Raw genomic sequence first — 26,576 nt, 5'->3', positions numbered from 1 at the left:
GCGCCGCCGGGTGTCCCCCGGGACGCACGGGCCCTTGGAGCCGGGAACGAGGAAGAGGCGGGAGGCGGAAGTGGGGGAGGGGCGGCGGCGGGCACACGCGCTCGCCTCTAGCCCGGCGGCCGCGGGGAGCCCCCTCGGGCGCGACCGCTCGTACTTCCAGGGCGGCCGAAAACTTGCGGGCCTGCATCCTTCCACGCAGAGCCCAGCCGGCCTCCTCCACGCTCCGCCCGCCGCTGCCGGTGCGCTCGGTTCCGCACGCTCCGCTCCACTAGCCGCGCCCCGCTAGCCTGCGCAGACCCGCCGCGGGGACACGCGCGGACTCCCCGCCCACGCACACTTGCTGCTCCGGGTCTCTGGGACAGCCCCGACGCGGCGAGCACGCACCCGCACCCCGACACCCTCGGCCACATTCTCAAGCTGATAAGTGCACATCTCGAGGGGGCGCACTCGGGGAAGAGAGGCCGAGGACCCGCGGGAGGAGTAGGGCACGACCCCGTGCCGCCCGTCAGGGCAAGTGCACTGCAGGTGCAGGACCCCTTGACCCTGGGACTCACCCGGCAGCCCCTGGTTCCTGGCTCCCGGACTGGACTGAGCCGCCACCCAGCATTTCCAGAGCACTGGGCGGGGTGGGCGCCAGGACGGGGCGGGTCAGGGCTGGAGGGGTGGGCCGCTGCGCCGCACCCCTAGACGCCGGCGAGAAGCCAACTCCTGCAGGGTGCTAAGAGGGGCGCTGCATGCCCGGGCTGGCGTGGGTGGAGGGGAGAGGCGCAAACTGCAGGTGGACAGGGGAGACGCTTGTCCCATCGCAGAGCCTCCTGGCTCAGACCAGTGCCAGAAGTGTCCGATCTAGTATCTCCCGGTCCGAGAGACTGTGCCCATTCTCTTCCTTCTCCCTTTGACCTATCCTCCTGTTCGTAGCTCCAGAAGCTGCCGGAGAGGGGTAGGAGGAACGGGGGTGGGGAAGAGGTGTCTGTTGAAGATGCTTCGGCCGTGGAGTCCTCAGTCATTCATTCAACGAACATCCTCGAGCAAACCAAGAACTAGGGCTCATCCTTGGCACCTCCCTGTCCTTCGCTGCCCCCATTAAACATCCTTCCCATCCACCATTCTCCATCCGCACCACCACCTCTCCCTTGGCTCCTTCAGCAGCCTCCTATCTGGTTTCCCTGTACTCACTCTGGCCCTGCTACACTCCATTTGGCACCCAGCAGTCAGCCGTCATTTCAGAATGCAAGTCTGATGTGCCACTCCCTGCTTAAATCCCTCCATTGTTAGAATAAAATCTAGGCCTGACATCTGAGCTGAGTCTTGAGAAAATGATGAGTTCACAAGCAGAGAAAGGGGAGAGGGGCATGTGCATAGGGACGGTGGCGAGAAAAGTCATAACACGTTCAGGTTTCCCTGTCAGGGGACCAGCACTCTGTACAAATACTTAAAGCACTGCCTCCTCCATTGGTTGTTGGGATCTCAAAACAACTCTGTGAGAGAAATACAGCAAGCAGCTTTCCCATTATTTTACAAGCAAGGAAACCAGTTTGTGGGAAGCAACAAGTGCAGTGGTTGAGAGCACAGGCATAGTAGTCAGACCTTCTTGGGTTGTAAACCTAGCTCTGCATCTAGCCAGCTGTGTAAACAATTCTACTGATCCCGGATTTCCTTTCCTATTAGAAATAATTAATCCTTACCTCTTATGATATAATTCATATAAAATGCTTAGTACAGGACTGGACACTTTGGGGAAGCTCAATAAACATTAGTTGTTTTGATCGGAATGGGTTCTGAGAAATGGAGAAACTGCTTTCTTCCATGAATTTCTGCAATTATAGGAACTACTCCCTAATAGGTAATACCTCTACAGAGCTTATTATATACCTGCCACTCTGATAAGTGCTTTGCATATATTAACTCTTTTAATCCTCTTAACAATTCTGTAAGGTAAGTACTATTATTTCCATCTTACAGATACAGAAATTAAGATGCAGAGAGATAAAGGAACCTGTCCAAGGCCACACAGTGAGTGATGCAGTTGGAATTCGAACCCAGGTAGGCTGCCTCCAGAGACTATGTTTGTAATCACTACTCCCAAAAGCCTATTCCCCTTTTATCCTGTTTCAGTTTTTATCTTCCAACTACTGTTTGATCAGTTTGATTCCTATTCTTCATTAATGGATAGAGCAGATACTTGGTCCCATTTCCTAGAACAGAGGAATGAGGCCAAGCCAGGAGTACAGTAGATGAGAGTTTAGCTCTCAAAGTTACCTCCTCCCGTTTTCAGGCTTACCCTGGGAACAGGACCCCATGGATTATTCTGAGTTGTCTCCAAGATGGTGACAGATCAGGAACCTCTAGGTCCCTTCTCTTTGCCAGATATTTGCCAGATGAAAGGGTGGAAAGAGGAAAAGCATCCAAGCTAGAAATAATTCAAGGGGCTATGCTGGAAGGGTGTCAGCCAAGAGAAAGACCCAGGCAGCGGACCCAGGAATGGATGGCAAAAGAAGTCAAAAGAGCAGTGAAAAAGTAGATGGCTTAGACTCCTGGCTTCCATCAAAGACACAGAAAGCTGGGAAAAGCATCATTACCATACTAATAATTTTTAAAATTGTTAAATAATCTATAAAATTATTACTTGTCTAATCCACAGGAAAACTGGGGTTGCAGAGCAGCCAATAAACCTGAATTCCAAAGAAAGACAGGAGCATCCCAGAACAAATGGGATGCAGGCACTGGCACACTTGTGAAGTAGGAAGACGACGGAGTCTCCATGCAAGCAAGTGAGAAGTGTTCAGCTACGGTTTTTATTGAATTGCTAAAAGCCCAGTGTGTTTAGAGTGAGAGTAGAGCACCTGTGGGAGTCACCAACACTAAAAGTAATCTTAGAAACAACAAAACCCAAACTTCATTCGACTCCCGACAAGATGGCGTCAATCCTCCACACTAATGGCCTAGGAAGAGATACGACAATTTCTAGGCTTACGTAATACTGGCCTCTACACATGTCCAGAAATCAATCAAAAATCATAACACATACACAAAAAGCAATTTTACAAAAACAAAAAACAAAAGCCCTATTGTCAAAAGACAAAGTAATCAACAGAACCAGACTCAAGACCCTCTCAAGATAACTCTCTGGAGTTAATCTGACACAGAATTTAAAACCACTATAACAATATGTGAAAGACTCTGTTGGAAAATATGGACAACATACATAAACAGAAGGGGAATTTTAGCAGGGAGATGGAGACTATAAAAAAGAGGCATATGGATGATGCCAGAAATTTAAAATTTTTTAAAAAATGTGTAACGAAGGTGAAGAATGCCTTTCACAGGCCCATCAGTAAACTGAACACAGCTGAGGAAAGCATCAAGGAACTTGAAAATAGGTCGAGACACTATCCAAACTGAAATAGAAAAAGAGAAATAAAACCAAAAAAAACCCCAGAACATCCAAGAGCTAGCGTGTGTGTAATCTGAATCTTGGAAGGAGAAGAGATACAGATAGAAATACACATGCACACACATGCAATTTGTAAAAATAATGGCCAATAATTTTCCAAAAATAATGAAAGAATCACACAACCAAAAAACAGATTTCAAAAGATTGACTATCAATACACACACACACACAATATGATCTATCATATTCAAACTGTTGAAAGCCAAAGACAAAGAAAAAATTATGAAGGCATCTAGAGGAAAAAGATATACTACATACAGAGGAACAAAGATCAGAATTACAGCAGACTTCTCATCAGAGACGGTATGTGATCAGAAATCGGAAGACAATATAATGATATCTTTAAAATCCTGAAAGAAAAAAATTGTCAAGCCAGAATTCTATACCCAGCAAAAATATCTTTCAAACAAGAATAGATATAAACACTTTGTTCAGATGAACAAAAACACAAAATTAATTAAGAGCAGATCAGCACTACAAGAAATGGTAAAGGTAAGTACTAACTGGGCGATCACTTCATAAATTATAAATGTCTAACTACTATGCTGTACACCTAAAACTAATATAAAATAATATTGAATGTCAATTGTAATTAAAAAATAAAAAATATAAAAAAGAAATGGTAAACGAAGTTCTAGAGGCAGAAAAAATATGATACCAAAAAGAAACCTGGCTCTTCGGAAATGAAGATCTCTGGAAGTGGATGGAATAAAGGTAAATATAAGACATTTTCCTGTTTTTAATGTATGACAATGACAATAGTAAAAATAATGGGATAAGGAATTGGAAATATACTGTTAAAGGGTCCTTATGCTATATATGAAGTAATATAATATTATTCAGATATACTGTGATTTATTAAAGATATATATTGTAAATGCAAGGGTAACTACTAAATTTTTAAAAGAAGTATAAATAACAAGCCAATATAGAGATAAAATGGAATCATAAAAATATTGGGAGGCATTCCCCTGGGCTTCTTTGTGTCCAGCATGATTTGTTGAGTATGTCAAGATTACAAGGTTCCGAGACTTCTCTTTCACCTGGGTCCTTGCTCAGCATTGTGAATACAGCTGGTAATTTTGAGAGATGAGATCAGATTTTTCTCGAATAGAGGCAGACTTGCTTACTGCTTGCTATAAAATTGCTGGGCCTGGGTTTTTCAGCCACAATGCAAACCCACTGTGCATCTGGGACCAATGTATCACTTGTTGGATTTAGGGCTAAGGGAATCAACACAAAATTATGTTGATGTTCATACTGTCTGATGTGCTACGAGTAATAATCTTGATTGGATACAGTAAGTCTCATTGTCTACTTTTGGTATCATGAGGTTAAGGCTTTTCCCTGACAAAATATAATCAATTAATCCAAAGTAAGGAAGAAAAAGAAGAAAAAAAATAGAAAACAAATAGTAAGATGGAAGATTTTAATCCAACTGTATTAACGACCAATTAAAATACAGATTAGTATATGGGGAAGGGGAAAGCAAGAGCCAATAATATGCTATCTAGAAGAAACCAAATTTATCTATAAAGAAACATATGAGTTAAGATTAAATGAATTGAATAAGATATACCATACAAACACTAATCAAAACGAATTGGAATGGCTGTATTAATATCAGAAAAAGTAGACTTCGAAAGAAAGACTATTACCAAGGATGAAGAGGGATATTACCTAATGATATAAGGTTTAATTCACTAAGAAGACATAACAATCATAAATGTATATACATCTAATAATAGAGCTACAAAAATACATGAAGTAAAAACCAATAGCCCTAAAATAAGAAAGAGAAAAATCTATAATACAGTTAGGGAATTCAACGCTTCTTTCTCAGTAATCAGTAAAACAAGTACTAGACAGAAAAAAAAGGCAAGGATATAGGAAACCTGAACACTATCAATTAACTTGTTTTGATTGACATTTTCATAACACTTTACCCAACAAAAGCAAAATAAACATTCTTTTCAACTCCACATAAAACATTTACTGAGATACACCACAGTCTGGGCCTTAAAACAAACCTCAACAAATTTAAAAGAATTTAGATCATACAAAATATGTTTTATGACTATAAAAACTAAAATATAAAAGAATGATACCTGGAAAACAGCCCAAAATTTGGAAATAAAGCACACCACTTCAAAATAACCATGAGTCAAAGATGAAGTCCAAAAGGAAATTAGAAAAATATCCTGAATATAGTTGAAATGCAGCAGCCAGCCACCAAAAGGGCTCCCAATGTTCCTTGCCTTCTGTTTATTCAGACCTTTATGTGGTCCTCTCCTACACCATATCACAGTTACTCTATGTGACCCATAATACATGGCAGAAATGATGGTGCATCAATTCCAAAATTGAAATTTAAGAAGAAAGGACCACAGCTTCCATCTTGGGTGTGTGTTCTATTGCTTGGATCAGTCACTCTGCGGGGAGCAGTCAGTCTACTACATCGTCAACAGCCGCAACGAGAGGCCCACGTGGCAAGGAACTGAAGACTCTAGCCAGCATCAAGGGAAGAACAGAGGCCTGCCAGCAACCTCATGAGTGAGCACGGAAACAGGTTCACCAGCCCTAGGAGAGCCTTGAGATGATGCAGCCCTGGCCAGCAGCTTGACTGTAACCTCCTGAGAGACTGAGACAGAACCACTCAGCTAGAGCATTCCTGGGCTTCTGATGCTCAAAAGCTTCTGCGATAATGAATACCTCTTGTTTTAAACTGTAAGATTTAGGTATAATTTGCTATGCAGCAATAGATAACATATAGAGATTTTAGTACTGGGGTAGAGTGCTGCTGTCACAGCACTCTAAAATATGGAGTGGCATTAGCAAGGGGCAATAGACTTTGAGAAGAGTGTAGTGAAAGCCTTGAAAAAGCTGTTATTAGAAGCCTCAGGCCTTTGATAAAGTTGCAGTCAGGGCATACGGGAAAGTGACGAAAATACTACTGGAAACTTGGGGAAGAGGAATTCATGTTATGTTGTGGCACAAAGTTTAGCAACCCTGTTGCTTGCAGTAAAGTGGAAAGCAGAGAATGTGCCTACTGAGCTGTGTGATCTAGCTAAGGCTGTTACTGAGTAAGGTGTTAAATTGGTCTCTCCTTGCTGCTTATAAGAAAATGCAAGAGGAGAGAGAGAAACTTAAGCAGCAGTTCTCAAATGATAGCAATGTTGCCTCCTGGGGGATGTTTAGCAATGTCTGAAGACATTTTTGATTGTCAAAACTGGAGAGGTTGCTACTGGCTTCTTAGTCGAGGCCAAGGATATTACTTAAATATCCTACAGTGCACAAGACCAACCCCTCTCTCCATCACCTCCCCCCACATCAAAAAATGATCCTGCCCGAAATGTCAACAGTGCTGAGGTTGAGAAGCTAAAAGGAAGGACTGTTAAGTATGAAAGAGCCAGGACTTCATGGCAGAAAATTCTCAACCTCTGCAAATGGCAAACAATGGTAAAATTAAGACATGGTTTCCTAAAAAAGCTCAAATCCAGGGCATTGCCAAAAAACATGGTCCAAAAATGAAACTGAGAATGTGACTATAAAACCTTTTATTTACATCTCAGAAAGATTTAATGCAACCCCTCGGTATACTATTCATTCAGATAAAAGTCCTCTAAAGAAATCATAGGTGTGCCTCACAGATCTGTGAATCAAACAGTACAGATTCTAGAAAGCTTAAGGGTATTGTCCCTTGGCCATTTCAGCAGAAGCCTAATGGAGAGAAGGGCTTATCTCAAAGAAATTGTGGACATGGTTTTTGTCTAATAGAGTATCTCTGAATAAGATTCAGAGTGACCCACAAGTTCTTAAAAGGATTACGTATCCAGATGCATCTATCTCTGAATAAGATTCAGAGTGACCCACAAGTTCTTAAAAGGATTATATATCCAGATGCATCTCCAGCTTGGACTTACGGGGATAAAGGGAGTATAGAATAAAAAGAGAATTTCTAGTTCTGAACAAGATGGAGTAGTTGCATTCTTCTCTTACCCTCTCACCAAGTACAGCTTAAAATGCTGGACATTATATATAAAACAAACAATAAGAAGGCAGCCCAACCAGGAACCCCAGTACTCTCATGATACAGCAGTGAGTCCCTAGGTTTTCTTATTGCTAAGGTCTGGAGAAGCCTGCAACCTAAAATGCCAAACAGGCAGACAAAAATCACCCCATGAAAAAAGCCTGTTCCCTCTTGTCAAAGGGCTGGGTTCTGGAAAGCCTAGATTTTAATCTTTGTCTTATGGTAACAAGGCACCTCTCCCTGTCACCTCCAGGTGGTGTTAGGAGGCAGAGTGGGGAGCAAGGGCTTCCTCACGGCCCAGCGGGAACTGGTACCCTCCCCATAATTTCTGTGGTGTCAGTGGAGGCTATGTGGGGAGCCTAAGCTGCCATCACCATCCAATAATAATGAGGTGCCACTCCCTTCCCCCAGTGTAAAGGACGGAGCCCAGATATCCACCTCTGCCTAGCAGTAATGAGGCAACCCTCCCCTTCCTCTGTGGGGCAGTGTCGGTGGGGGCCAGGAGGAAAGCCCCATCTAATGGTAAAGTTGGTGCCCCCATATCACTGGCCCAGGTCGGCAGAGGCCTATGAAAACAGAGTCCCATAATTTCTGAAACGTCCAGGTTACAAATGAAAATAACTCACCATACCAAGAATAAGGAAAATCTCAACTTGGACAAGATAATCAACAGATGCCAACAGATCACATGATGTTGGAATTATTGGTAAGAATTTTAAAACAGTCATTAAAAAATGCTTCAACAAGCAATTACATTCTTGAAATAAATGAAAAATTAAAAATGTCAGGGAAAAATAGAAGATATAAAGAAAAACCAAATAAAAATCATAAAACTGAAAAAAAAGTAACTATACTAGGTCGAGTAGTGTCCTCCGAAAATTTGTGTCTACCAAAACCACAGATAGTGACTTTTGGAAATGGTGTCTTTGCAGATGTAATTCGTTAAGATGAGGTCATCCTGAATTATGGTGGGCACTAAATCCAATAACTGGTATTCTTATAAGAAGACTATGTGGAAACATAGAAATACACAGAGGAGGACACCATGAGAAGGTGGAGATATATATCAGAATGACAGGTCTACGAGCCAAGGATTGCCAGCAGTCACCAGAAGCTAGGAGAGAGGCATTAGACAGATTTTCCCTCAGAGCTTCCAGAAGGAACCAACGCCTTAATTTTGGGACTTTCAGCCTCCAATACTGTGCAAAAATAAATTTCTGTAGTTTAAAGTCATCAAGCTTGTAATTTTTTACAGCAGCCCCAGAAAACTAATACAGAAACAAAATTAAAAAAAAAGAAACTCACTAGATAGGCTCAATAGAAGAATGGAGATAATATTGTATTAGATAATAAACAATGTGTATTTACATAATGAAATACTACTCAGCAACAAAAAGAAATGAACTACTGATACACCCAACATGTGCAAATCTCAAATGCATTGTGTTAAGTGAAAGAATTCAAAAGGCTACATACTGTAGGATCCCATTTATATGAGGTTCTAGAAAAGGCAAAGCTATAGGGATTGAAAACACATCAGTTATTGCCAGGGCCAGGGATGGGAGGAGGGTTAACTAGAAAGAGATTTTGCACAAGGGAATGTAGGACGATTATGAAACCATTCTATGTATCGATTGCGGTGGTTATATAATAGTATGCCCTTGTCAAAACTCACAAAACGCCAGATGGGCGCTAGAGTAATCGGGGGATCACTTCATGGATTGTATAAATGTCTAACTTTTTAAAATTTAAAATAAAATAAAAACTCATGGAACATACACTAAAAAAAGGTGAATTTTAATGTATGTAAAATATACCCCAGTAAACCCGAATTTAGAGATACTAAAGTACAAATATGAGAGGAAATAAAAAGAGTGGAACCTCATACCCATTAGGATGGCTGCTATCAAAAAATAATAAGTTTTGGTGAGGAAGTAGAGAAATTGGAAACCTCGTGCACTGTTAGTAAGAATGTAAAACGGTGTAGCCACTGTAGAAAACATTTTTTGCGGTTCCCCCCAAAATTAAAAATAGAATTATCATATGATCTAACAATTCTACTTGTGAGTATATACCCCAAAGAATTTAAAGCAGGGTCTTGAAGAGATATTTGTATACCCATGCTCATTGCGGCATTATTCACAATAGCCAAATCATGGAAGCAACCCAAGTGTCCATCAATAGATGAATGGATAAACAAAATATGGTATATATATATAGAATATTATTCAGCCTTAAAAAGTAAAGGAATTCTAAAAAAAAAAAAAAAATTCTGGCACATACTATAACATGGATGGAACTTGAGGACATTATGCTAAGTGAAATAAGCAAGTCACGAAAAGACAAATATTGTATGATTTCATTTATATAAGGTACCTAGAGCAGTCAAATTTATAGGGACAGAAAGTAGAAGGGTGGTTGCCAGGGGCTAGGGGAGGGAAAACCCAGGAGCTGTTATTTAATGGATATTGAGTTTCAGTTTCGTAGGATGAAAAGAATTCTGGAGACAGATGGTGGTGACGGCTGCACAACATTGTGAATGTACTTAACACTACTGAACTGCACACTTAAAAATGGTTAAGATGGTAAAGTTTATGTTATGTGTACGTTACCACAACTAAGAAAAAAAAAGAGTGGCGGTTTTCCACTTAAGAGCCTTGGAGTTGGCCCGCGAGGCTTACCAGCTATGCGTCACTGGATACGTCCCTCTCCCTACTAGTGGTTTTCCTCATGTACATAGAAGGACCGAACATGATGGAATATGGAAAAACTGCTCCGGGAGCCATTGCTGGGGTACCAGGTCGGGTCGTGGGGAACTCTGTCTCCTAGGGGATGAACCGCCTAAGCAGGCGCAGTTTCTGGAGAGAGGAGAGTGAGGGGTGACAAGGACAGACTAGAACAGAATGGCGAGGCACCCGGGCCAGGCTCCCAGCGTTGAATCCAGCCGCCTTGCCTCAGCTGCAGGAGCCCTTCTGGGGCCCTCTGGACCCTCTGGACAAGCAGCCTGGTGGTCGAGTCCTGAGTGGTCTGTAGCTCGCTCACTTCTCCAGTTTCAGCCTCTGCCACTCTTGGCCCCGACTTCCTTTCTTTCTTTCCTTTCTTTCTGTTTTTTTTTTTTTTTTGTAATGCCTACAGCACCGGGTATTCCTAGGCCCCTACTTTCTACTCTGGCAACTTATAACTGTTCATAATTCCCCTTCACACCTCTATTTTTTAGAATTTTTTCTTTTGAGAATGCCCTGCCCACCTCACACCCCTTTGCCATTCCTCAGTGCCATCTCTAAGAGGACTTCCCTGACCTCCTCAGGCTGGTCCTCTTGTGTTCCAACAGCCCAAGAAACTACCTTTATCATAGATAATACTACTTACTCCACTTTTGCAAAAAAAATACTTATTAGGTACCCATTATCTGCCAGGCGCTATTCTAGGATCTTGGGGTTTATCGATGAATGGAACAGACAAAACTCTCCACCCTTAAGGAGCCCATATTCTAGAGTTACTGTCCCCCAGACTTTTGAGCTTCCCGAGGCAAGCTCTGCCTATGTTGCTGTCGTTGGTGCCTAGCACACGGTGGGTCCCCAGCCCTGGGTGCCCAGGGGCTCAGTGGCAGGTGTAGATGATTCTGATGCAACCCACCAGAGTCTAATAGAGCCCAGTTGTGAGAGCTGAAATTGTGCTGGCAAAGAGAGGGATGCCTGAGCAGGCAGAGGGACCAAGGAATACTGGGGTAGACGGGAGAAAGGGGTGGGTGCCCTCCATGTCTTCCCTCCCAAGTCACCTCCTCAGTTTCTTCCCTGGGCCACAGCATTTTAGCCACACACATCCCTTCTTCACCCTAATAATAAGAAACATTTACATGTAAGAAGCTGTCCTACTAGTGCAGGCTAAGTCCACCATCGCTAAAAGGCAGAGCTAAGCACTCTCTATGCACGGTAGACACGGTATGGTGTGGAGTGGTCCCCACACGTGGCTGGGTACCAGACTGGCCGACTCTATGGGTTGGTGCCAGAGAAGCCATTTTTCACAAACTCTTCAAGTTATTCCGATGCAGCCAGCTCGGCAGAGGATTCGGAGCAGTTGTCAACATCTCCCACAGTCTGTCCCAGCCCTTCCTTCACCACAGCGCCCTCTCCGCCCTCATCTCCTGTCCCCACCGCTCTCTCCCCTCACCTCCTTCAGGTCTCTGCTGATCCCATCTTGTTGGTGAGTCTTTCCCACTCCACCTTTTTTAATACAATGAATCTTCTACCTTTGCTCTCCTACCCCCTCTGCCCTGTTTAATTTTCTCCATACACTTATTTCCATCTGACATAACAATGGTATGCTGGAACTGACCTATAAGGGTTCACTGAAGCCTACTGCATTTTCAGGAACTCTGCTGGCTGGTTGTTAAGCATAGCTGCCATTAAAAATTAAATCATATAAGCTTAATTAAATTAATGATATTAAAAACAAAGGTTAAAATGCTCAAACTCATCATCTTCTATTTTTCTACCTTTTACTATTACCTACGTGCCTGAGAGCCTTTAGATCTGTAGAAATATAATAGAAACATGTAATATATAATGGTATGCTACTCTGCATTTCTGTTCAACTCTGTATTCAGTGACATCACATTGGTAACTTGAAGTCAGCCGTGGTAGGAGTGTTTACACCACAGAAATAGGTAAACATGATAAATCGGGTTTGATTCATTGTTATCTTGACCAAGGATTGGCTAAGGGCCAAATCCAGCCCATCAACTATTTTTGTAAATAAATTTTTATTATAATACAGCCATGCCCACTTATTTACATACTATCCATGACTGCTTTCACACTACAGCAGCAAAGGTGACTGGTTGCAACTCTATGGCCTACAAAGCCTAACATATTTATATCTCGCCGTCTACAGAAGAAATTCCTCGACCCCTGGTCTAGCCTTAAGAGAGTAATGGAGATGTTAACAATGCAGATTAAAGGTAAATGTGTGTCCTATCTATAGCTGTTACATGTAAATAGCAACTCTCATCTCCCCAAAACATTTTTTTATAAAATATACTTCCAGTATTTGAAAAACTGATCTAATACAGCAAATACGTTGATCATGTCATTGATGACTGCGTAGAATTCCAATATCTTTGTTCTTGCACAGTTTTCACTTTATTCTTACTCGTTAGTGTAAAATACCAACATTCACATTGCAACCATAGGTTGGCTATGGATACAAAGTTAGGCACAATTCAAAAGTATATTGTAAAAATCAACTGGCTTTGTGGGATTTACAATAAAGAGTATTGCAGAATTTCATTATTTCCGATTTCTATCAGAAACACACACACACACACACACACACACACTGTTTCAGAGAGCCAACTGTTAAACATTTACAAGTACACTGCTGTTTTGTTTACATCCACTAGAATGTAAGTTGTTTGAGGGTGAGAATTGCCTTTAATTCCAGCACTTACAACAACACCTGACGTGTAGCAGGTGCACGGTTAACGTATGTGACATGAATAAATAGATGGGCACAGTTGGGAACCCCTGATTTCATGAGTTGACTATCAGACCTTGGGTTTCCAGCTTGACCCTTATCCAGCTGTGTGGTCTTGAGTAAATTATTTAACCTCTTTGAATCTTGGCCTCTTCATTTAAAAAGATGGGAGGATCCTCCTACCTCGCAGGGAAGTAGTGACAATATATGCCTCTGCCTGGCACCTACTAGGTTTCTCCACAGATGGGAGTTTCTTCCTCACCCTCCATCCTCTGCCCTGCCACACACATACTCCTTGGAGACCCAGCCCTGCTGCTGTCATACATTTCAGTGATGTCACAGCTTCCCTCCCTGGGAGCTACAGCACAAGCACCCTGATCCCAGCCTGAGTGCTGGCTGAACTGAGAGGGGCAGGACACAGGACGTAGGCAGCACCTGGTACCGGTCTTGCTCTGTCTGTCTTTGAGGCCTCACAGGCCCAGCATGAGTCCATCGGTAAAGAAGAGGCCCAAGCATAGAGTGGTCTTCAAGGTTGGACTGAGGGCTGGACCTAGAGGGGGGTCTTACAAAGAGTCTAACTATTCCCAGGACAGGTGGAGGGCAAGGGAGAAGTAAAGGGCAAAGGGAGGTCATGGTCTCCCCATTTCTGTCCCCAAACCAAGGTGACAAAGTTCCCAGTCTAGGGTTGGTCAGGCGATGCTGAGGCAAATGGAGAGGCATATGGAGGCACTCGGGGGATTCCTCCTGCTAGCGCTCCCTCTCTCTCTGTCTCTCAGGTACAAGATGAGGAAACACAGGACAAGATACGGCAGCCTGTCAGCAAAGCAATTCAGCGGAACCGCCTTAAAATGGTGAGGTGCCCCATTTTGGTCCCAGCTGAGGAGAGCCTGAGCACCCACACAGTAATGCTCCTGGTTGTCAGGCTGAGTGACCCAGAAGGAGTCGCCAGGCTGAGCTGAGCTAAAGTCGGGGTGGGGAGTGAGAGGCTATCCCAGAAAAGCTGAAGCTTCTGTTTTTCTGGTTTCTTGACTGGCAGGTATTAAAAAACTTGTCGCTCTTGAGGCTACTCAAGAACTCAAACCCCCGGAACCAAGAACTGTATAACCTGGCCAAGAGATGTTGGAATTCAAGGCTCAGAGTTCCGAAGGTCCTCCTCATCTCCTCTGGGTGAGCTCAGCCCACCCACGGCCCCCACCATGGACTCAACTATCTTTACTAGGAACAGGCACTGTGCCAAGGAAATTTACAAATCCAAATTTTCACAAAGGCTCTGTGAGAAAGGTATTTGAGTCCTATTTTTCTGAGCTGAGGCTCAGGAGATGAGGTAACTTGTCCCAGTTATCTGACCTGGTAAGTGGCAGAGCTAGGATTTAAAGCCATTCCTGCCTGATATCAGAGACATGATCATAACCGTGGTCATAATAGTCCAATTATGGGTCCAATCACCACCAAGGGCCCTGAGCAGAAGGGGTGCCCGCCTCCTCCCCTCTCAAATGAACACAACCCCGAGATTCACCTGCAGACTAGACATCTTGGCGAGGCTCAGTTTCCTTATCAGTCACATCAGAATATTAAGAAAGCTCACATCTATTAGGCACCTGCTAAGTGCCAGGTACTATCTAAGAATTTTATAAGCATTTTCCCATTTAGCTTATTCTTCATAACACTTCTATTAGGTAGACAGAATTATTCCAGTGTTACAGATGAGGAAACTAAGGCTCTAAGACAGCAGTCCCCAACCTTTTTTAGCACCAGGGAGCAGTGCTCCTATAAGAATTTAATGCCTGATGATCTGAGGTGGAGCTGAGGCGGTGATGCTAGCACTAGGGAGTGGCTATAAATATAGATGAAGCTTCACTCGCTCACCTGCCACTCACCTCCTGCTGTATGGCCTAGTTCTTTACAGGCCACGGACTGGTACTGGTCCGTGGCCCGAGGGTTGGGGACCCCTGCTCCAAGAGGTTAAATTTCCTGCCCCAAATCATACAGATGGTAAGAGGCAAAACTGAATTTGAACCCTAACTTGTCTGTCTCAGAAGCCTGCCTCCCACTGGGCAGGACTGTTGTGAGCGTCCTGGGCCTGACACATAGTAGGTATTCAATCAACAGTGGCCATTATTATCATCAGTATTGTCATTACCTAGAGCCCAAGGCCTCGCCCCTCTTCACACACTCAGCTAGGACGGTGCTGTCACTTTGCAGGGGACCCAATCCATTACAGATGCCTTTTGGGAAAGTCCCTTCTGGCATTTAATACCTCTGGATAACTCCAACTCCCTGGGCTCTTCTCTCTGAGTTGGTGTCCTAAATGCAGGCAAGAAGGTCAGGATCTAGTCTCATAGTCTCCTAACTTTCTTAAAGCAGCAAAACCTCTCTTCTAATATTTGTCCCCAAACCCCAACTGTGGTATTGTGGCCTGCTCCTTGGGGGTGGGAGGGGGGACTCCTCAGAACCCTCAGGTTCCTTGGAACACGATTTGAAAAAAAAAAAAAAAATACTAGACTAGTTCATCTAATCAACTGAAATCCAGAGAGGCGGAACTCTAACTTAGTGGCCCACAGAGGCCACCTATCTTCCTAGGTGTCCTACCTACTAGTCATTGTTTTTCGCCTTCCCAACCTCTCACATCCCCTGCCCCCAGGCGCAAGGCCTCTGGGTGGTAGAGAAGTTGCTTTTAAGGTCCTCTCTAGCTTTCTTAACAGGCTCCCCCGAGCTGGCTCCACAGCAACTGTCTCAGGGCCAGCTAAAGGACCAGGCTTCAGTCCTGCTCTGCTGACTGCCATTCTCCTCCTTGCCAGGAACAAGGCTGTGGGCGATAAAGTGGACCAGAATACTAAAGAGCCCCGGAAGGCTAGGTGCTCCAAGAAGAAACTGGATTCTAAGAAGTTAAGGTCTATAGGGAAGCCTAAGGAATTGAAGTCTAAGGTGTGGTTGGGAGTGAGGAACAAGGCCCAGCAGTCACGTGCAGCAGTGCCAGAAAGAGAAGAACAGATGGAGTCTGAAGCCCCACAGACATCAAAGGATCATGGCCAGACCACTTGCCCTGGAGCCCGGGGGAGGCAAATACCCACTGGGGACCCCCAGGTTGTCTTCCTGAAGACCCACCAGCAGAGAACTCCCACGGGGGACATGGAGCAGCTGGAAGTAGCTGACCGGTGGGTCTGGTATGAGGGGCTGCCCACACGAATCCACCTCCCAGGGCCCCGAGTGATGTGCCGATCATCCACCCTGCGCTGGATCAAGCGCTGCTGCACCCGCTTCTGCTCTGCATCACTTGAGCTGCCTATGTGCCATCCATACAAGGTGTGACAACGCCACTGCCAAGCCAGGGTAAGTCACGGGCCCCAAGCCAGACCCAGAGCTGGGCCTCAGAGTTAGTGGGCTCCGGATCCAGAGTCTTGGGGGCTGTGGCTGGCAGTGCTGGGAGGCCCCATCTCTACGCCTAGAAAGGGAAGCTCAGAGAGGGGGAAACCATTGACCAAGGCCACACGGCAGAGTAGTGGCGAGGCTGGAGTCCCTCAGGATCCAACTGGGGGCTCTGGGGAAGGAGCGGTACACCCTTGGGCTGTGGGTTCAGAGGTGGGTCATCTCTTTGGCTGGAGGCCTCAGGAAGGGCTACAACTGCTATGGCTCAGAATCTCATAGAAATCTGAGTAAGCGAGTTTAGGAATTTCTAAATGTGGGGGAGTGGTCAAGTAGGGCTCTGCCACATCCCATCCCTCTCAAACCAAATCAATTCTTCCGTTTGTTTTATTTATTCGTGCTTCAAATAAGATTTACTCTGAAAAAGTTCCTTGATAAAAGTTCCTTGGCTGCATATATATATATCCAGCCACTCCATGAGAGAATTCAGGTCCCAAGAAAGGAAGCGGGTGATGGGCTTGGGGGGTCCAGCCAAAAGGGAGGCTTCCCCTTCACAAAACTCTCATCTCCAACCTGCCAGACAACGCAGTGCGATCCCTAAGCCCTCTCCCTGGACGGCAGCGCCCCCTGGGGGCATCCTTAGCTCCTAACACCGAGGTCTCTGCTCGCAGGTGGTGTGATGGGAGCCGGAGTGTCAGCAGAGGGCCGAGATCGTGCTATCATCTAAAAGGGGAGGTTGGATGGGAAAATTCGGAAGAAAAGAAATAAAATCTCCCATATAGCACTGAAAAATGCTATTGCTGCCTCTGCCTGTCTGTCTGGGGCTGGAAAGGCTGGAGGAAGGAGGCCCTCAGCAGAGGCAGGGAGAGAGGGTGCATTACATCCTCAGGCTTCTGCCACCCCATTCCTCAGCCCCTCAGGTCAGTCTAGAACCCAGAACAAAGAAGCCAGCAAGCTGCTCCCCTCCCCACCTCCACAAACTAGCCTCCTGAGTGGTGTACTCTATGAAGTCATAGAAAGGGAACATTTTTCGGGTGTGTCCTGGGTGCCAGGTGCCTCACAATAGCCTTGCAAGCCGAGAGGAGGAAACCGCGGTGCGAGATGGGAGGTACTTGCCCAGGCTCACACCGCTGGGAGCGGTGAAGCAAGAACGCTAATCTAGGTCTCCTGGCTGCTCCCATTTCCTTTTCCCAAGAAAGGAGAAAGGTCCAACGGAGCTTCCAGCCGGTCAGGCACATGCATTGCACCCTGGTTATCACAGCCTCGGGTGTCAATAAATGGGTACTGCTGGGCCCCACCTGAGTCACGGAAAGCACCGAGTCAGGCGGAAAGCTGGTACTGTGCCCCTACCGCTCCCGTGTGACATGGCGCGTCCATCATCCAACTCCAAGCCTTGGTTCACCCTCCCAGTCGGGGTCATCCTCTGTAGAAACCATAGGGCCCTGAACATGCAGTTGCGGGGAGGAAAGCCCGGGCTTTCTCCAGACAAAGACTATCATCCTCTGCATTCCCCCAGAGGCAAGACTTAGCAGAGCGGGTGCCCTCGGGAAAGCAGCCATTCAGGGTTGCCGAGCCCCCACCCCGCCCCACCCCCGGGTGCCAGCGATGGAGAGCAATTCCCCAGATTGGGGGAGAGGGAGGGTTGGAGGGCCTCCCCATGAACTCTCCTGCTCGCACCCCTCCTCCCCACTGGTGCTCAGCATCGTGCCTGAGCATCCGGCAGCCCTCACCAGCAGAAAATGGAACGCATTTCCCTTGGGGCGGTGCGGACAGCCAGGGCGGGGTCCCTGGAGCGGGACTGCTCAGCACCTCCGTGGCGCGCTCCCTCCCTTCCTGCCGCCACCGCTGCCTCCACCGCCTTCTTGCAGCGCCGCTGCCCTACTTCCCGGGAATCTCTCACCCCCACCACTTTTGTGCAACCGGGGTAACCTCCACTTAGAGCTGTCTTCCGCTCAGTTTACACCCCAGCCCAGTTCCTGAGTCTCCATTTCGGTTCCCTCGCTGAACGTCATCAATCCCATCAACCTTCGAAAATAACCGCTATTGATCTTTCCTCCCAGGCACTTTCCATTCCATTATTCCACTGTCACGAGAACTTCTGTCCTGCAAGCGCGCTATCAGCAGGCTATCAGCAGGCGGGCAGAGTAGCGCGCTCCCAACCAAAACAATACTGTTGGGAGACCCCCCACCCCCGCACTATTCTTCATGGGAGCCTGCCCAAGGAACCCCAAATGAGGGCCAGAAAGATTGGCAGTTTCTGCTTTGCCCTACAGGGAGTCTGGGCTGAGCTCCCGCAGCCCACCCAGAATGCCATGGAGTAGAGTAGACAGGAGGGAGCCTGTGTGCCCAGGCTGGGATCCAACATGGCCAGGGCAGAGTGGGGAGCAAAATGCAGGCTCCACATGAGTGACTCCCCGAGTGCACTCCTTCCAGGCTTATCCTCACCTGCACTGGCACTTGGGCCTCAGGCAACCTGCCTCCTACAATCCCACAACTGGGGTCTCCCCTACTATACCCTCCTTTTATTAACCATTTCAATCTGAGGCTCCTCTTCCAGGCTCATATCCTGATTTGGGTAGGGGGAGGCTGCAACAGATGTCAGAGATCAGAGACCACCCCAGAAATGGCTCCCTAACAGTTGGTGGGGGGAGGGGAACTTTAAAGTATTTGAGTGATTTTAATAAGTCACATGACCTCTGAGTCAATTTCATCTGTTTATTAAATAGAGATACTAATATCCATTCTAGGGGGCTTTGAGCAAATCAGGCTTGATGTAGGTGAAGCCAGTTTGTAGGATATTAAAATGTTTGGCCTTTTCCCCATGCCTCCACCCTGGCCATGCACCATAATAAAGCCCCAAGGCAGGTACTGGCCCTGTATCTCGCTTATGAGCAGCTATCTAATTGCCCACTAAGGGGAACTAGATGCTTGTTAAAAAAACAATCCTGTGTTCACATTCACAACCTTTTGCTAAAATGGGGTCTGGATTCCTGAGACACTTTCTCTCCCTGTCTGGATCATGTACCACTCAAACATGATTGGAACATGAAAAGATGAGGTGAGGCTGTGGAGGCAGACAGGCCTAGCTTATCAGCTGTGTGATGTCAGGGAAAGTTATTTATTCCTTAGCCCCAATTTGTCTTCAAAATGGGGAAAATAATGGCGGCTATCTCACTGTATTGAGTATATGAATCACTCTGCAGTGCATGGCACATAGGAGCTCAATATTTGCTAGCTGTACCTAGGTCACGGGCAAGCCTGTCCCTCAATCTAACAGGGCTCCTCTGTAAAATAAGGGTAGTGGTGGCCCAATAACTGGAATTGCTTCGATTTATGGTTCACTTCCTATGTGCCAGGCCTAGCACAAAGTGCTTTAAACATGACGTCTCATTGAATCCTCACCAAGTACTATTATTCTCCTTAGCTGATAAATGAGGAAACCGAGGTAGGAGGTTAAGTAGCTTATCTAAGGTCTTACAGCTAGTAACAGGGCTCCAGGACTTAACTCTGCACTGCACTGCGGCTCTCTAAAGCCTTCTATCATTAGACCTCCAGAATTCTGACATGCCCGGGTAGTGTCAGGTGAGGGACTGAAAATCTCAGCTCCCTCTATCCCCTCATCTCAATGTAGTTACACCACCCTTTGCTACTTTCCTTAAAAATCCTCAAGTATGACAGTGGTTTTTAATTCTCTCTCCACAAGCCTCTCTTGTGCCTTGAATCCACTCCTCCTCCCCCAGCCCCTGAGGCTCTGTGGTCCTTGGGCTACAAATACTGGCAGGTAGGTGTTCCTGGCCTGCACACTGACTGCCTTCTGGGACTGCCAGAAGGAAGCTACCCTGATCTAGGAGTCACTGAAGAGTCTAAGGTCTAAGAAATTCCACTTCCAGGGATGCCTATTTGTTCTCTGCACCCCTATTACTCATGGGGACCCGGAGCTTCACACCCCCTGGTTTCTACTGGCTGCCATTCTGGCTCCATTTGGCTCTGATCTGACAGGGATGCCTAGAACTAGGGGTTAAATGCAACCTCGAAACTACATATCTTTTTCTCCTTTCCCATCCTCCTTCCGGGTTATAAACTATTCTGAGCACCACCTATGGACTCTCCAGACTGCTGGAGTTCAGGTAGCAGGTGGGATGAAGGGAGGTCCAGACTTCAGACCCACTGATAGTCAAGAGATACACCAACTCAGTGGTGGGTGGGGGGAGGGAACTTTCCTTTATTCTCTGGAAATAAAAACATTTCCCACATTCCTCAATTCACTTGGAAATCTGTCACCATATTTAATGTACTATACATCAGTTTTTCTTAGAAAGCTAGTAATGTTTATAAAGCACTATACATTCTTAATATTTAAAACAGCACAGTAGGATGTGAAAGTATAAAGTGATTGACTATTTAACCAATAAGAACTAATACATCCTTAAGTATTAATGTCTTCAGAATGAGTTTATTAATGTCATTACTGGAGCCCAAATCCTGGCTCTGCCAGCTCCTAACATGGAACCTTGAGCAAATTCCTTACAGTCCCTCACCTGGAAGATACAGGTATTTTCTACTTCAGAAGGTTGTTGTGAAGATTAAGTGAGCGAGATGTAAGCCACTTAACCCATTGCTGAACATCTATTAAGAACTAGATGTTATTTATTACTAAAATGACATGTCACTGCCATTGCCCGGTTCTCTCTGAAACTAGCCTCTAGATATTGGTTTTATTGTTAATTTACACATCAAAAAAATCTCATTAAGGTCACATTTTTGACCCCCAACTATTGTCCAACTTAGTCACTATGTTATTATTTTTTAATTGGCTCCTCTGACTTTTGGTAGTTTCCAAAAATCAAATGAATACCCAAGGGACAAAGATGTCACCACAGGAAATATGCAGAACAGCACGAGCTTTTGAAGGAAACTCCCAAAGTGGTGTGCCAACACAGCTGCAGCGACCACCACAGATGACCAAGGGAGACGGCAGCACATGAGTGTTCTGATGCCTTTCTCAAAATAAAGTTAGTCACATGCCTTTGGAATGCGGTGTCTGGGGGGAAACCCTGACCTAGGGGAAGTCATCTCAGCTGGTCTGCCTCCTGGACCCTGCAGCCGGGATTAGAGTCCCATTACCAGGCTGCTTCCTTCCATCTTAGTCAGAGCACGCTGAGTTCCTGAGGTGCCTCACCCTAGCACTTTCCCAGCCTCCGCCCAGGCACGTTCACTCTTAAACCTTCCTCCCTACCCTGGAAAGCTGAAAGCCTGGAGTCCACAAAGGCTTCCTGGGGAGACGAAAAAACTCATCTGTGTAGCCCTAACACTAAAAGGTGAAAACTGACAGCTCTCTTGGGCAGACTCCAGAAGACCCAAAGAGGAACACCAGTGGTTTCAATGCAGAAGTGGGTCTAGACCAGTGCATTGCACTGGACATGTTCAGAAATCACCAGCAGGTGGGAAAGGAATCTTGACAGTCATGGTGGTTCACCATGTAGAGTGGAGGACGCTGCAGGTGAAGGGGGTGGGACATAGGCGTTCCCTGCACTTAGTATTTTAACCAAACGGAAGAATAATCTGGGATCTAGAAAAGGAGGTGATCTAATAATTCTTCACATATAGCTCCCTTGCTTGGCTGTGCTGAATTCTCAGACTCTCACCATGGTATTACAAAGTAAGTACAGGCAGAACCGTGGAAAATACTGTATTTATGTACATAAGACAGCTACAAGCCCCTCACAGAGGACACTCTACCCCACAAGAAAAATCTTAGCAGCAAATTCCTATCTCCCTTAGCACTATCAATGCAGGTCAAGCTGAAAGGTTGGGCTTCCTATCTCTGGGCACCAATCATACCTTTCCCACTTCCAAATAAGTCAGGAAAAAGAACTATCACTCGATCGGAGGTCCAGTGGGAACTGGGGTGCTTGGTCTTTCCTAGAGAATAAGCAGTGACTCTATTAGCAGAGTCAGACTGGGAGCAATGCCAGGATTCTTCTCTGGGTCCTAAGGCCTGCTATGTTGTAGGATGGCAGCAGGGTAGGGACCCAGCACAGAAAACCGGAAGTTAATCAATCATGGGTTCATGTGTACACGCACACATGAATGTAACAGGACACAAGTTGTGCATTTTCCTTGTGCTTGATGCTGTCCTCTCCCTGATAGCAGCCTAATTTTGCACCTACATCTTTTTCTGTGGCTATGGATCCAGACACCGAGTATTTCTCCAAAGAGAACGGCTATGGTTCAGCAACATGGCAAAGGTAACAGCTGTCCCGGGGAGGTAAGACAGATGACCCAGAAGAGTGGTTTGCTCCAATCAGATATCCTTGATTTTTTTTCTCTTTTAAAATAACGGGCTGGTGACAGGTATGGTGGCTCAAGAGTAACATGGTTCCAATTCCGTTATTACCCTGACAGAGGTCCCCTTGCTGACCTCCCAGATACTAAGGCTTCGGCAGACAGAGGCCATCCTTGCAGCTGTAATCCTGACTGCTACTCGCCTTCTTGACAGGGCCTCACTATCTCACCCACACCAACAGAGACTTCACATTTCCAGGGTTCCTCTCATACCTGGGCTGGACCTCATCTGGAGGGTCTGAGCAGCCCAAGGTGTTGGCGGGGAGGGCAATTGCCCAGCAGAGTGTCCAAAGGACCCAATTCTAGACATTGGATTTAGGGGCTGAGTTGAGGGGGATCTCCTTGAGCTCCGTCCGCATGCACAGGTACTCCCCGATGACAGCCATGAGTGCAATGCACACAGCTTGGACCAGCCACCAGGTCAGCGCCGAGGGGAAACGGGAGCTGTAGAACCAGCAGCCCAGGAGGTGAAAGAAATGGACAGTGACAGTGAAATCCAGACACTGCTTCCCTCGCCGGATGAAGTACAGCAGGCCCAGGGCACTGTGGGGAGAGGACAGCAGTGAGTTGTCACTGGGTTGTCCTGGCCTTAGGTTATTTGGGGAGTGGGGACAATTAGGATGACAGCATAGGGGTCAGAAGCAAGCGAGATAAAAATGAAGAAAGGGTTACATAATTAGATGCCTAGAGCAACCCGGCTGAGTCAGGCTGGATAGACAGACAAAAGGACGAGCTTGATGACAAATGGCAGCTGTCAGGGGAATCCTGGGGATTGAAGGGGATTATGGCACCCTGAAGCACATGTTCCATCTAAAGTGGGGATAAGAGCCACTTGCAGCTGAGCATATCATCATGCTAGAAGTTTGTCCGAGAATCAATTTTCCCAGTTTTCAAGAGAAGCTAAAAATCTGGATTTTTTCATATAAAATATTCTGACTTTCAATTAAGTGAAAAATGTGTCAAACACCATGCATGAGCTGACAACTCTGTAAGCCAAACAGAACATAGCTAGGAGCCAAATTTAGGTCAAAGTCAGCTGACCAGTTTTGAACCTCCAGTGTAAGGTCAAAAGTAGTAATGTGCAAAGCGGTGCTCTAAGTACTCTCATGAATTAACTAATTTAATCCTTACAACCAAGAGATGGGGAATATTATTACCCTCATTTTACAGATGAGAAAACTGGGGCTTAGACAGATTAATTTGTCCATAGTCCCTGGACTAGTGGTAAAGCTGAGATTCAAAGCCAAGTGAGACTGCCTCCAGAGCCTGAGATCTTAATCACTATGCTCACCTGCCTCTCAAAAGACAGAAAATGGTCATGAGTGACCTCAGACCAGACTTTACCCAGTCAAATCCCACAGTGTACAGATTATGAGCCCGAGGCCCAAAGAGGAGAGAGGGAACTTCGCCAATGGCATAGGGACCAAAGATAGAACCCAGTTCTCCTGATACCCGGTCTAATCCTTTCCTCACCTCATTCCACATCAGAGAAATGATCTGAGACAGAAGCTGTCCCACAGGCAGCATGCGCAGAGTGACATAAGAGCTTTCCTGCTAAGTCCAAACAGCAATGGAAGAAGCCCTGTGATGGAGCCGGGTCCCAGAATCAGCCTCTGCTACCCACTTCAGTCCACCATTCCCCAGGAACAAGTGCCAGCCTATCTCATGTCCAAATTTAGGAAGTTAGTTCCAGTGCTTAGATCCCAGAAGCTGAATAACAAAACTGGTGGTACTCACCAGGTGAGGGCGTTGAGGATGAAGGACATCATGGAGAGCCGGCCTGGAGGGGTGGAAAAGCCCAGGATCTGAGGAGGAATCACAAACGGAAACATGCTAGAGGAGTGACTTGGCAGAGTCCAGAACCCAGGACTCCAGCAGGCCTCTTAAGGAACAAGCATTCCTCCCAGAGCACAGAAGACAATGTGCCCCTTCATCAGTACAGTAGCCCATTTCTAACAAGGTGCTTTTACAATCATCCATTACGGTATCTTGTCTGATCCCTTCACAGCAGCTGGGAAAAGGTTGTTATCCTCATCTTACAAAGAAAGAATAAAACCTCACAGAAGTTAAGTAACTTAGCCAAAGTGAGACAGTAAATAAACAGCAAGAGCAAGGTCTAGAACAAGGTTCGACAAACTGACTCCACGAGCCAAGCACCTATTTTTGATAGAAAATCTTTACTATCTCACCCTTTATGAAAAGGTTTGCCTGCCCCTGGTCTAGACTTCAGGTTGAATGCATGAGCTGGCTCTTCAACAAAGCCCAGAATTCCCACATGCTCTTCCCGGGAGGACAGAGGCTCCTAAGAGGGGACTACTGGGCACCCGCTGGTGTGCAATCTCTACCACTTTTGACTTGATACTACTAGATACTGAACATCAGTTTACAAAGGCCTTTGATATTCCTAATCTCATTACCTCACAACAGTCTCACAAAGCTACTGTTATTGTTGTTGTTACTGCGGTTACCTATTTTTAAATAATAACTTGCCCAAGGGCTGCACAGAGAATAAGCAGCTGGAGCAAAGATTCCATCCCAGAACAGTGCTCATTACCATACACCACAGCTGCCTTTCAGATGCAAATGCCTCTCAGGCCTCCACAACACTTTATAAAGTACTTTCATATTCCCAGGCCCCTCTGGGGCTCCTAACATTTTGCTGAGGATTATTCTGTCCCATTTCTAGAAGAGGAAACAGGCTCAGAAAGATGAAGCAACTTACCCAAAGTTCCACAGCTAGTACGTTTGAACCTAGACTGGATACCTAGCCCTTCTGAATCAAAAGCACAGGCTCCTTGTACTACAGGCCATGATATCTCTGCTTTTGGTCTCATGATTTTGCATAAAGACAAACAGAGATTCAGAAAGGTGACATTATCTGCCCCAGGTCACACAGCTAGCAAGTGGAACTTAAAGGGAGGTCTGACTCTCAAATCCAGGAAGTCTCCATTATTCCTCCTCGAATACTTTTTTATCCATCCTCCTCCCCAATTTAGTACCTGAGAATCTTGAGGCTCAGAGAAGTGATGTCACTTTCTCAGAGTGGCAGGAAGAGGTATCAGGTTGTCTGGAACACAGGCTTGTTTGTTATAACACCCAGTCCCTTTCCTTTGTACTAAATCTGCCTCTGCTACCAGTCAGTCCATTTTACAGATGGGGCAGCAGAAGCTCAGGAAGGTAATAACCCAGCTAGGTCTAGAGCCCCGTAGTGTCGGACCACAAAGCCCACCCGCTGAGGCCGAGATCTCACCCGCGCCGGACCGGGGACCTTACCTCTGCCTCGAACATCTGGTCCAGCGAGGGGCTGCTGCGCACCAGCCCGTCCACCAGCGCCAGCCACAGGCCCAGAGAGCCGTAATAGACGGTCTGCATGAGGACGATCTGCGACAGGATCAGCAACGGGTCCCACACGTAGCTACGGAACTGGCCCGCCATGCCGGCCCGCGGGACCCGGCCACTGCCCGGGCCTGGATCAGCGCCGCCGCGCCATGGGCTGCAGCCCGCCGCGGCACCTGCGAGGACACACGCCGGGCCTCAGCCGCTGGACCGGCACCATGGCAACGCCGCCCAGTCTGGGAGGAGGGACTGGGACCGAAGGGGAGAGCCCATTACAGGAGTTGGGGAGAGGGCGGGACGGACAGACCCATTCGCAGAGTGAGGGGAAATCTTGCCCGTTCCAGCTGCTTGGGCCCCGCCCTACTCAAGCTCCTTTGGGGTCCACTCACCCGTGACCGACTTGCGGTTCAAAGAGTCCGAGCGCGGCCCAGCCTCATCGACAGGACCCCGAAACAGTCCTGACAGACAGGACCATGGAGGAGAGGCCCTACCGGCCTAGAGAGGCAAAGCTCCAGAGACGGCGGCTGCTGCAGCGGCTGCGTAGGAAAGAAGCGTTTCCGGAGACGGCGGCGG

General features: G+C 46.5%; 3 protein-coding genes across 4 annotated transcripts in view; 1 reads left to right on the top strand and 2 right to left on the bottom strand.

Annotated features, from left to right (window-relative positions):
* Nucleotides 1-687, bottom strand: part of DBNDD2 (dysbindin domain containing 2) — a 4,928-nt gene extending 4,241 nt beyond the window's left edge. Inside the window, exon 1 of the mRNA XM_006921852.3 lies at nt 555-687. The gene's annotated coding sequence lies outside the window, so the exon portion shown is untranslated. The remainder of the gene's footprint in view (nt 1-554) is intronic.
* SYS1 (SYS1, golgi trafficking protein) overlaps nt 1-26,576 on the bottom strand; it is a 28,853-nt gene extending 2,277 nt beyond the window's left edge. The window contains exons 1-4 of one of the 2 annotated variants that reach the window (XM_006921853.3): nt 26,393-26,574; nt 25,941-26,179; nt 24,405-24,472; nt 20,521-23,210 (exon numbers count right to left, since the gene is read on the bottom strand). In XM_006921853.3, coding sequence (XP_006921915.1) covers nt 22,970-23,210; nt 24,405-24,472; nt 25,941-26,102 — 471 coding nt within the window. In that variant the 5' untranslated portion in view covers nt 26,103-26,179; nt 26,393-26,574 and the 3' untranslated portion in view covers nt 20,521-22,969. Of the gene's footprint in view, nt 1-20,520; nt 23,211-24,404; nt 24,473-25,940; nt 26,180-26,392 lie in introns of those variants that run through there. The other variant, XM_006921854.3, reaches the window with a different exon arrangement.
* Nucleotides 13,443-17,881, top strand: TP53TG5 (TP53 target 5). Its single transcript, XM_025039703.1, has 4 exons — nt 13,443-13,454; nt 13,643-13,810; nt 13,996-14,126; nt 15,758-17,881. The coding sequence occupies exons 1-4, from the start codon at nt 13,443-13,445 to the stop codon at nt 16,266-16,268; spliced, it is 822 nt and encodes a 273-aa protein (XP_024895471.1). The 3' UTR covers nt 16,269-17,881.

This window comes from Pteropus alecto, unplaced genomic scaffold (genome assembly GCF_000325575.1).
Source record: "Pteropus alecto unplaced genomic scaffold, ASM32557v1 scaffold45, whole genome shotgun sequence".
NCBI classification, from domain to species: Eukaryota; Metazoa; Chordata; class Mammalia; order Chiroptera; family Pteropodidae; genus Pteropus; species Pteropus alecto.
The sequence above is the reverse complement of the archived record's forward strand: the minus strand, read 5'-3'. Positions and strand labels throughout refer to the sequence as shown.